Source organism: Xenopus tropicalis, chromosome 8, assembly GCF_000004195.4.
Source record: "Xenopus tropicalis strain Nigerian chromosome 8, UCB_Xtro_10.0, whole genome shotgun sequence".
NCBI lineage: Eukaryota > Metazoa > Chordata > Amphibia > Anura > Pipidae > Xenopus > Xenopus tropicalis.
Genome location: NC_030684.2, coordinates 93,110,049 through 93,122,563, shown reverse-complemented (window position 1 = coordinate 93,122,563; position 12,515 = coordinate 93,110,049). Strand labels below are relative to the sequence as shown.

Below are 12,515 nucleotides of genomic sequence, written 5' to 3'. Positions count from 1 at the left end.
AGATGGGATAATGCTACATTACAACTAACCCTTTATTACCATTTGTTCTCAATATGTGGGTGTGTGTAAGTATTCTGCAATCCTTTCACTTGACAGAATCTGTTTTATATAGCAGAACAATGCTTGATTTGTTTGCTTTCCAAGAGGCTCTGCTGCTAAAATGATTTACTGTAGTAAGAGGATTAGTATATGAATTTATTCTGACTATTCTTGTTTGATCATGTATCTGATCTAATGTTCCCTGAATGATAGTGTTCTCTCCTCTTCCGGATCCATCTTTTAAATCTAGTATAATAAGCTTTCATGTTGTTTTGGGCCCTAATTTACAGCAGGGCAGGAATGCTTTTCCTCAATTCTTATCCAGTAAATGGAACCAGCCACTGAGTGACCTGTAAAGAAAATATGTCATACTCATACACATTATAGTTGAAAATCCCTGATCATAGATTTGCTGAGGCACAAGTTAATCACCCTTTTCTTATGCATGTTCCAATTTAAAAGCCAGTTGGTGTGGAAACCAACCGTATCCATTCAGAGTACTAAAATGTTCACAAGTAGCTGTTAAATGTGAATGATTCTAAAAACAAATATTTGTATCAACATTAGTTCTCATTTTCCTGGTTACTGCCTTATATGTGTGCTTAAATGATCTCTGTATTAAGTAAATCTTTGTAAGCACACCTCTTACACCTTAAAGTATTATCTACTTCAAGGTATCATCATTAAACCAGGGAGAGGGGTAAAGCTAAAAAAAAGTATCCTAGTGTTATTGATCTTGTGTATCATTGTATTGGTTATTGGCTTATGAAATGGAATTCCTTAAATGTACTTTAAAATCTGATGTTCTTGGTTTGCAGACTGTGGCATACAGCCTGTGGCAGTAAGGAAGGGGAGATCTTTGTGTTTGGAGGGTGTGCAAATAACCTACTTGCCCATCACCGAGCGGTAAGCTTGACTTGATTTCAGCAGGATTTTGTGTGATGCTTGTTCATATGATACAGGTTATAAGTACTTCTGTCACTGATTCACTGAAAGAGCTGTACTTGGGCCACCGTGTAACTGCATTTGTGCTGACAGGCCAGAGTTGAGTAAGGCAGTAGCTGGTTCTTATAAGAAATAGCCCTATGATGCTTGATGCCATAGCCTCATTGATCAGTCAGTATATTTGCTGGGTCTGTAACTTTGGGACCCAGGGATGAATCCCTAGGTCTTCTTTTGTTTTGAATGGACAAATCATTACGTTTTAAGACAACAGGTCAGATTGCATTCAACATAGCCTTAAAACTCCAGAGAACAAAGGCCACTGCAAACAAACATATTTATGATTATTGAACTCACAGAAATGGGAGACGTATTAATATTGTCAGCATATTGCAGCACTGTGCTGCAACTTCCAAGCCAAAGTGGGTTCAGAGCGCACAGAAGGCAACACATATAAATTGTCATCTGCACCCCTTTGTGCTCCTGTTTGGGGTGTATAACTTCACTACAGTTAACCACAGTTTACAAACCTCAGCACTCAATGAAAGTATCAAGGCTGTCTGTTTGACCATTGTCTCTTTTTAATCCTACAGGCTCACAGTAACGAAGTTTTAGTGTTTCCAGTTCAACCTAAGTCTCTTGTCAGGTAATCTTTAATATCTGACGCTTCTTTTCAGAAACCAAACATATCACATGTACAAACTGATACCAGTGCCACCTAGCAACCTGACATATGCTGCCAGTATTTTTACTGTACTCAGAGAATTAAAGCTAACCGATTTGTTGCCTGGATTTGCTCTTATGCATAGTTGCAGCTATGTTAGTTGATTAGGGCCTTAAGTGTAACATAGTTATATGTAGTATTACTACCACCACTTCAGTATCATGGGCAGTCTCTAAAGCTGCTGTACATGTACCAATTTATTCCATACTATTTTTGGTATGTGTGTGCAGTATGGTGTTCCTGACCAATGAGGGTGTTAATAGGACTTGTATAAGAATGTTAGTCTGTCAGTGAAGTGTTGTATTGGCAGATGAGGAAGATGAGCCACAGCTCCTCAGCTGAAGGCATGACTGAGCAGATGAAATGAAAGGCAGCTATTCCGCCTAATATGTGTAAGGCATTGGGGTCTGGAGAATCCCTTATTTCCACTAGATTGTTTCAAAGGTCCCTAGTCCTAAATACATACAGCGAAACCTCAATTTTACATCCCCTGATTTTAAGTTTTCTGCATTTAACACCATTGTTTTGTGGCCCCACTAATATATAACACATAATAAACTTCACACTTTCCTGGAATTTGCACCAATTTTTTTCTGGTCCCCTTAAAATGGGGGTTGTACTGTAGTTATTATTTACTATTATTTGACAGTCTGTGTGCAGTAGTGATTTGTTATATACCTAGTGGTTCTATTTTGCATAGCTACATTTAGGTAATAGTAGTGGATGATTGATATGTGTATATTTTTTAATGAAAACATGTATTTACATTCCCTGACAAATACTTAACCTACATGTCATGTATAAATGACCAACCTAACCATAATGGGTGGACAAGTTTTTGTTGACTGCTAATTATCTTGCATTCCCTCATTAGGCTCTGTCTGGAGACAGTGATTCTGTTTAAAGAGATGCTGGCGAACTCCCTGGATTGCCTTCCAAAACATTTACTTTGCAACCTTCATCAGCGATTTGCAAGCAATACCAATACGTGTGGTTCCTAAAAGCCAAAAGCTTCACAGCTAAAAAGTGATAATGTATATAGGATAAATGTTTGTGTATTTAGTAGATTTGCTTGTGGTTGGCGGATAGCACTTGGTGTAAATATATGTACAATAAACTCCACTCTACATCAACACGAATTCTTTATTGCTATGGGAAACTACCAAATGGAATCTGATTGGTAGATTTAGCAGAGCTCAGTTCTGTTGTTTCAGTTTAGCAACCTATTAAAAAAAAGATTGTTTTTTGTTTTTTTTACCACTCTTCCAAATTAGCTGTAGTCTAGGGGCTTTTAAACACAGGCGGCATTTGAAATGCTTGCTGAATGCATCAAAATGCATATGTTGTGCTTTTTTTTTTTTTTTTTTTTTTTTAATGCAAGTAAGTTTAATAATGCCAAAAACGTATACCAACTTGTCAAATTGTTTTAAACAATAAGTTTGGAGTAACTTTGTATTCCAAATTCATTAAAGTGCCAGTTTACAACATGCTGTATGTCAATTGTCAAACTGATGTTACATTTGTTATAACAACAACTTAACTCTATTTTATATTACTCATTTACTCTATTCTCCTGTGTTCTGTAATATTGTTTGGGGGGAAAAAAGCATTTTGGAATCATGCAAAGCAAGAACACTTTGCTTTAATGTTATTTTTTACAAATCAATTACAAAATGAAGAACACCATATATGACTTTAAAACCTAAATATAATTTAAAAAAATATTATGATAGTCAATTCAATGGTAATTCCATCAGCAGATCAAGCTTGGGCAGGAAGTATTGTATTTACATATTGTCACTTTTTCTTTGTGTTTAGCAGATTTGGTGCAGACACTTTAACCTTTCCAGGCATGTTCCGTGATAAATCTGTGTCCTGTTTGCCAACAAAGAATCCAGGTTTAGTGGTTAAAGCAGACATAGTTGGTATGACTGATTATGTCAGTTTAAAAAAAAAACACCTACCTTGACACTGCGCAGTAAATCTTTTTCTCTTACTGTTGAGTCTTTGGAATGCATGAAACTGTTTAATGCTGTTTTGGCAGCTGCAGTTTGGAAAGAGAAACAAGCTAGGTTGGACACTTGCAGGCAAAAATAATATATTTATTATATATGGCTGCTTTGCTGTGGTTCAAGCCTGCATTTACAATAATAATATTGCCTATCCTACTCATAGAAAAACATGTATTAAAGCGACCATGTCATCCTGCCATAGGTTACAAAGTAAAGACTGCAAAAAACGTGAAAACTCAAATGTCAAAATTTGCCATGTAAAGCTTACGAGTTTCTATATAAGTCATATGCAAAGTCAAGCCATATTCTAAATCTCAAAAAATTTGAGGTTTTTTTTATTCGAAAAAGTTTTCATTATTAAAGGAGAAGGAAAGGTAAAAACGAAGTAAGCTTTATCAGAAAGGTCTATGTAAATACAGCCATAAACTCTCACAGAAAAGCTGCACCGAGTCCTCTTTTAAAAGAAACACAGGATTTCTTGTCTCCTTTTTTGCAAACATGTTGTTCTGGTGTTCCCCGGGCCTGAGTCTGGCAGCTCCCTCCCCTCTCCTGCACCCCCTTCCCACAAGAATGCTAAAAACTCCCCCCCTCCCTCTCAGGTGTGAGAGTGAGCTATAAGGGCTAGAGCAAGCAGGAAGCTACTTAAATCGGCAGCTGCTGCAAACGGAGAAAGCTTGTTTACTCAGGTATGGCAATGGTTTCTGCAGAATAAATATAGCATTCTAGGTGGCACTAATGTGGTGAATCTATTGGCAGTAAAATGCCAAAATGACTTTCCTTCTCCTTTAATAAATAAGCGACCATTCAATAGAGTTTTTTCAATAACAAACTTGAATTCACAAATTTTAACAAAAATTACTAAATAGGCCCTTAAGGGTGATGGCAGACAGGTGCTTTGTGTTATTCAGGAAATCACCTTAAGAAATGGCAACAGTGAGCAAGTGTAAAATGTTCTATATTGGGCAATTTTAATCATTAAGCTATGAAGTACCTGCATTTCGAAATGGATTTCAATTTGAAGTTCTGATTTTTATAGCTTAACCATAAAGTTATAACTTACCTTTTCCCTTCTTATGGGTTCCCGGAGTTAACTTTACCTTGTATCTGAGGGGGGAAAAAATCTGCTAAATCTTTGGTAGTGGCACACATTTGGAGAAGTTCAGTTCCTCAACTAATAGCCTGAAGACCAGTATGTTTACATATATGCAGTAGAACCTCCACTAGCTTGTGAAGACCAGTATGTTTACATATATGCAGTAGAACCTTCACTAGCCTGACATTTGAATGGAAGTTGAAACAGGGTAAAATAACTAGATATGACTTGGTTACATTTCTTGCATTAGCAATAACATTGTAGTTTCTTTCCTTGTAGCAAAATATACTAAAGAAGGAGACCCTGGGCTGACTAAGGAAGCCAAAACCAAAGCCAAAGTCCCAGGCATAGACCTATTGGAGAAGAACAATACAAAATGGAATGCTAGGCTGAAGATTTTTTTTCTACCTCTCCTATTAAATCACTGTTTGCTTGATAATGGTATATATATTAAACATGTCACAGTTTATCAGGGGTGTGACAATAGGAACAAGTTCTCAACCTACTTATAATTGGTCATAGAGGTATAAGGAGCACAGACTGGTACGGAGAAGAGAAGCACATCCTCTCCATGTGGCTGTCCGGTCAGAGAATCCAGCAGGTTTTCAGCTTCCTAAATGATAAATAAGGATACAGTAGTCAATTTAGTTTTTCCACTTGCTGTTTTGGTTATTTATTACCAAGGAGTAAGATTTTTTTACTGCAAATATCCTTGTGACTGTTCAGGCTCATCTCAAAGGGTGCAAGAACAAAGCACGTAAATGTGTGTAAAACACTTTACAAAAAGGTACTTGTACATTACAAGTGTGCTCAGGGCATTCAGCTTGGTATGATGAATGTGCAATATACAGAGCCCATGGATGCTACGGAATCCTGGAATTAACACTTGCTTTGAGGAGGTTGCTTCCAAGGTTCCAGTACTGTTACACCTATACACACAACTCACATACACAGTAAATCACAAACTGAAGCTAATTTTGGTGGGCCAGAAGCAGCCTCACTGGCATTTGCAATCTGTAGGATGATACACTTGGTGGTAGAAGGTTGATTATGTACCACTGCTGCACTCCCAAACCTTAAAGGACTAATTATTCACCAAATATAGGACACAAAACAAAAGAGTGCAAGGACACATTGCCTAGTGTGATAAATTTGCAAATAAGACAAAATTTGTCCTAACAAAGAAGGCTTATCAGGAGTCACTGTAAGGGCTCTGGCACACGGGGAGATTAGTCGCCCGCGACAAAACTCCCTGTTCGCGGGCGACTAATCTCCCCGAGTTGCCTTCACCTGCCATCCCACCGGCGAAAATGTAAGTCGCCGGTCTTTTTCGGCGACTTCCCAAAATCGTGCCGCCGCGTGTGCAACTCGGGAAGATTAGTCGCCCGCGAACAGAGAGTTTTGTCGCGGGCGACTAATCTCCCCATGTACCAGAGCCCTAAGCCACTGATTCCCATGACAGCAGTAGTTAGAGATTATTAGATAAAGATTTTTGTTTACCTCAGTCCCCTGTGGATCTTGATCAGCTTCCTCCTACATAAAATATATAGGGGTCAGCAATATATTTTTCCATTGCATTTAATAAGGTAGAAAAGTGACTAAAAATGAGTGACACACAATAATAAAGAATGCAGCTGTGCCAAAGGTTTATCATGAAAAGGAAACATAACAATGTTTAGTTATGTGACTTTTACTAGTAGTGAAAGTCCTCTGAGCAGGAACACAATCACAATTCCAGTGTGCATGCTCCAGGTGACCCATTACTGCCATGGAAACTGGGAATGGAAGTGATAACAAACCCCACTGTGCAGCTCTGCAGTTAGACAGCAGGTAACTTTTTAACCAACTGCACGACCTAGGGGTCATTTTGTGTCATGCTTCCTGCTAATTGTCTGCTATAGGTGAAAACCGCAGAAAACCATTCTACTTATATTACATAACCCAATTAATCTAATCTTTAGCCCTTGTATGATGGTTGTCTCTTTGATCACCATACACAGCCATGTACACATCATGAAAGAGTTTGCATTACCAGGACTATGGTCCTTTAATATCAGCATCATAGCATATTTATGTTTAAAACACAAATATCTCTGCACCAAATATAAACCATTTCTTCCACACTGGGTGATGTCCTGTTGGTGGCCCTAAACATAAGTAGTCTGTATACCCTGTGTATTCCCAGTGTGAGGGAACATACAAAGATGCAGATTGGTTTCTTGACTAATAGTTATATTATGTTTCAGGATTATTTGCAGATGCAAGGAATGCAACATCTCCCCGTCCTACACCAACATCTTCATGAACAACTGAGAAATTTTTTGTCTATATAGAGAAAGCATTTGGTTACAAATCTCCATGTAAAGGAGACTAAGCGAAGTAGCTTGATGTATTTTCATAGCAGTCATCCTTCACATGTAAAGAAATCTCTACCTCAGTAACAGTTAATCAACAATAAAAACAACAATAGTGGCAGAACAGGAACAGATGAAGTTTAGGTTACAATAAATGATTTGGTACAGGAGGAAGTTAATAGAGTGAAACAAATGGTTAGACAAGAATTATTAAGAGAAAAAACAGCAAAGAAAAATAAGTGAATCACATTTATACATATGGATCATCCTAACTTAAAACATATTGTACATATTCCTTATAAATATTGACACTATTAACTAAAGCATATCCACACATAAGAAAGTTTTATGAACCACCCTTACTATCATATAGGAGACCAAAGAATATAAAAGATGTGTTAGTTAAAGGTATACTCTTTATTTCTAAATTACACTGGTAACATAGCAAATAATTCACTCTACCATTTAAAATTTTATTCTTGAACCAACAAATGTATTTTTTTTAGTTGTAATATTGGTGTGTAGGCGCCATCTCAGTGCACTGTGCCTGATTCTGAGCTTTCAGAAGGAGCTAGCGCTACACATTAGAACTGCTGTCAGCTAACCTATTGTTTCTCCTACTCTCATGTAACTGGAGGGGTCCCAAGTCGGACTTGGATTTCTTAAGCTGGCCATACACGCACCAATAATATCGTACGAAACCTCATTTAGTACGATATTCGGTGCATGTATGGCAACTTGGCGAGGTGACCGATATCACAGAAGGCCGCGGATATCGGTTGACTCGCCAATTGGGTGATTTAAAAGATTTTGATTGGGCGCCATTGAAGGCGCCAGAGCAAAATCTACCTTCAGGGCTGAATCGGCAGAAGGAGGTAGAAATCCTATTGTTTCTACCTCCATATCAGACGATTCATCCCTGAACGTCAGTGGAGGCTAATCGCCATGTGTGTGGCCAGCTTTACTATTGAATGCTATTCTGATATCTACTGGGAGCTGCTATCTTGCGGCCTTCCCTTTGTTCTGCTGATTGGCTACGCTGGGGGGGGGGGTTGCTGATATCACTCCAACTTGCAGCTCAGCAATAAAGTGTGACTGAAGTTTATCAGCACACAGGTCACATGGCTGTGGCACCCTGGGAAATGAAAAATATGGCTAGCCCCATTGGAAATTTCAAAATTAAATATTATGTTTTTGAAAAAAGGAGTGACACTCAAACTACTTTGGCACCTATAAAGTCGCGGCACATATTTATGCCTAGGGTGCACACAATGCAGTAGTGTAATTAAGGGTCCCACCTTTAGTCAACCCATGTTCGGGCAAAAAGTACACCGTTTTTGGGATACCATACATGTGCCACCGTATAGGTGGTTTATAATAAAATGTGGGTTACTGGACATGGGTGAAACAATACAATCAATAAGAGACTGTATATCACAACATTATTTAGCTATAAGGAATGAAGTAACCAAGCTGCCAGAGCCATATCACTTTTAAAAGGCAGGACACACGGCTTCACAGTTAAGGTATGCTATTATATAATCAGTTTTGCCTTTAAGGAGAGACAGATAGTTACTACTGAAGAAGCAGCTTTCTGGATCCACAATTGTTCCAGGGAATAATTAGAGACTATCATCATACAGCGGTATATGAAAATGGATAATTGTGCTGTTCCCTCCCGCTTAAAGAAAACTGGGTGAGAGAAATAGGGGGGAGTAGTTTTTTTTACATGTTTGCTATTTGTGATGTTTGATGGTTTGAGAAACGTCACATTTTTATGATAATACCATCAATTGATTTTGTAAGCAGAAAAGGAGTGGCAAATTTGTATTTTTGTATGTTTTTCTTATGCCAGTGGTAAGCTGTGCACCCTAACAAGGAGACAGGCGGAAGTGCTGTTCTCAATTGGATTCTTTTGCTTGTGTATACCACAAATATATACACGAGTATCCTGCTAACATTTAAAGCTAGTTCATTTGCTGTTCTGGAAGTCCCCAGAGCTTAAATAAGAGCCCCTCTCACCTTGTCTTCCTGCTGTTCCTCTAATGTCATTTCATGAAGGTCCTCAGTTAGAAACACATCCGCTGGGCCTTCCCTTTTAACAGGCCTTGGGCCTCCTCCCTTTGCCTTCTGGGGTGGTTTTTTTACTGGTTCTTCCTTCATTTTGCCTTTTTTGCCTTTCTTTCCTTTGTCTTCCTTATTTGATCCTGCTGACTAAACAGAAAACTAAAGACTGATTTTGTTTGTATGGCAACGAATGGAAATAACATGATGAGTGCACATACACTGCTTTATTAAAACCTGATCCAAAGTGTGTTCATAATTTATAGTAGCCAGATTATCCATTTGTCACACCGCAGGTTCACAAGCCATTGAAGGGACCAAATAAAGCTGACTGGACGACTGAAGACCATATAATTCCCTTGGAGGGCAACATTTTATCAGTGGACTCCATTTACATAGCCCTGCCCTAAATTTATCTTGGATGTCAGGAAAAATTACCTCCCTAGACAGAGATTTGTTTGTTATGAAGCAGAGTTATGGTGAAGACACATGGAGCTACTAGTAGCAGCTACTAAAACAGACAATGCTGATCATTTACTGATAGTTGTGTTTTAGCAGAGGCAGTTCTCAGTATTGTCTATGGCAGGGTATCTTCTGGTGTTTAGTAGCCAAGACAAGTAGCTCTCTGCTCACCCTTAAAGCACAAACCCAGACTTACTCCCAACAGCTGCATTATCAGGTCCCGATCTTCCTCATCCTGATCCTTGTACTTCTCCTTAATCTTCTTCAGTTTACTCTGTAAATTTGTATAAAAAAAGGCAAATCAAGAGGTGGGTATTTATGTTTGGCGGTAGGGTGGGCACATGACAGGAGCAAAGAGAATTATTCTATCTTCTGTACCTGATACAGTAGTTGCAACACAACTGTGTTAGTACGGAGGAGCTAAAGTACAACAGAGCATGGGTACACCTATGTCATTTAATATGTTATGTTTGCACATACTGTTAGCTATGCATCTAATAAATGTATGTTGTTGTATTCATGGTTTGTAGCATTCAGGTCTCTTAGCACTTTTACATGCATATAGACATAACTGTGTTCATCTTTCGTGGATAATATAGTTATTATGGTTCCTGTGTGATTTACCCGTCTGCTTCACACTGACAATAAATAAAATTTAAATTGCAGTAATTTTCCTGAGTAAAAATATCTGAACTTAGTGATAACTGAATTAATATTAATTAATTAATTCATATTATAAAGTCTGCTTTAAACATTCCTTGAGTAAAACCCTAATTATGCACTTGGATTTTTAGAGTAGTATTTGTTAATGGGTGAAAGTTATAGTCAACAATAAATATGCCTCTAAAATCCCATAGGAATGAATAGAGAGTAAGGAAAGTAAGGAGCTCTAAAGTCTCTCTTTGATAAATCTGTACCTTGGTCTAATGCGACACATACAGTAGGGCAATCTGAAGCTGATGGCAATGTTCAATTATTCAGATTAACATCACTCTTTAATTACAACACATTCTTCAAATTTAGCCTGACTGAGGTTTAAGAACTCATTTAATGCATTAAAACTATACACTAAGTTCTATCCATGCTGGAACCAATGCACAGCCATGAAGATAAAGGTACCTTTTGGCCTCTCTTCATGGGCTGATTGCCTGTGCTGGCTTGAGGTGCACTCTGGGAATCTGCCACATCCTTTTTATCATCTGTTTCTTTTTGTTCTGATGGTTGGAATTCATCTTTATCATTAGGCTTCTTCTTTTTTTTCAACTCCCTGCAAAATAAAGTTTCACACCACTCGCACTTTCTGAAATGTCATTTATTTAAAATAAAAAATAATGAATACAGCCCAACTGGAAACTGAATGGCTGTCCCCATAGCTACCTAATTACTTCTTTATATAAGCTATATTAGAGATTTGGAAGCTAACATATATTTTACCAGTGCAGGGTAACAAATTATATTTATATGCATACAAAATCCTTTTATTATTTGGTAGCATTGTTTCCTCCTTTAATGTTTTATAGGAGGAAGCAATTCTCTTTTGCACGTTTCTTTGCATGTTAGGCATTCCGGTAAGCTTTACCATAACTAATCAGTACAATACAGTGCAAGAAGTCGCACGGGCAAGTCAAATAGCATAACTTATAATAAAGTATAGCTACTATACGCACATTAGTAAAACGGTTTCATGGGAAACGTGTAAGGGCATAATTAAGCAATTATAAAGGTCTCACCTTTTTTCCTTAGCAGACATATGTTTTCGACCAGAAGACTTCTCATTCTGTTTAAGGAAGAAAGAAGATGATTGGAGAAATAACAAAAATATTACAGGCATAAAAAAAGATTTAAAGCAGGCTTACCTCTAAAGGTGTATCGACTAGCTCTGCTGGTGCTGCTTTGCTCAATGTTCTGTGGAAGACCATAATAATAAGGCAGGGCACATATAGAATTTAAGCCAATTTAGTCAAGAATGGTATCAGTTTATCATCCAGATACAACAAACACAGGTAATTATGAACAAATAGAAATACTTCCTTCAGTCCACACATTAAGAGAACAATGTGTCCATAAGTAACAAAGGGGTTTCACATTGCCATTTTATTACTGAAAAAGTCAATGCAGCACCTAGTATGACATGTTGGGGGGTCCTGGATCAGTCACACAGGATAAACCCTGCTGATTTTTAATAGTAGCAAACCATATACACTCACCTAAAGGATTATTAGGAACACCATACTACTACCCTTCTCTGACCTCTAGCATCAACAAGGCATTTTCGCCCACAGGACTGCCGCATACTGGATGTTTTTCCCTTTTCACACCATTCTTTGTAAACCCTAGAAATGGTTGTGCGTGAAAATCCCAGTAACTGAGCAGATTGTGAAATACTCAGACCGGCCCGTCTGGCACCAACAACCATGCCACGCTTAAAATTGCTTAAATCACCTTTCTTTCCCATTCTGACATTCAGTTTGAAGTTCAGGAGATTGTCTTGACCAGGACCACACCCCTAAATGCATTGAAGCAACTGCCATATGATTGGTTGATTAGATAATTGCATTAATGAGAAATTGAACAGGTGTTCCTAATAAAACCTTTAGGGCTCTGGCACACGGGGAGAATAGTCGCCCGCGGCAAAACTCCCTGTTCGCGGGCGACTAATCTCCCCGAGTTGCCTTCCCCCTGCCATCCCACCGGCGAACATGTAAGTCGCCGGCGGGATGGCAGACGCGGCGGGGCGATTTCAGGAAATCGCCGAAAAAGAGATTTGCGCGAAATCGCGCCGCCGCGTCTGCCATCCAGCCGGCGACTTACATGTTCGCCGGTGG

The 12,515-nt window shown here is 38.5% G+C and overlaps 1 protein-coding gene across 1 annotated transcript in view; it reads right to left on the bottom strand.

Annotated features, from left to right (window-relative positions):
- Nucleotides 1–3,054: 3,054 nt before the first annotated feature.
- The window catches only part of nemf (nuclear export mediator factor), a 31,641-nt gene continuing 22,180 nt past the window's right edge, over nt 3,055–12,515 (bottom strand). Inside the window, exons 24-33 of the mRNA XM_002938127.5 lie at nt 11,547–11,595; nt 11,421–11,467; nt 10,810–10,957; nt 9,887–9,964; nt 9,187–9,378; nt 6,311–6,343; nt 5,317–5,423; nt 4,778–4,821; nt 3,670–3,749; nt 3,055–3,580 (exon numbers count right to left, since the gene is read on the bottom strand). Coding sequence (XP_002938173.3) covers nt 3,503–3,580; nt 3,670–3,749; nt 4,778–4,821; nt 5,317–5,423; nt 6,311–6,343; nt 9,187–9,378; nt 9,887–9,964; nt 10,810–10,957; nt 11,421–11,467; nt 11,547–11,595 — 856 coding nt within the window. The 3' untranslated portion in view covers nt 3,055–3,502. The remainder of the gene's footprint in view (nt 3,581–3,669; nt 3,750–4,777; nt 4,822–5,316; nt 5,424–6,310; nt 6,344–9,186; nt 9,379–9,886; nt 9,965–10,809; nt 10,958–11,420; nt 11,468–11,546; nt 11,596–12,515) is intronic.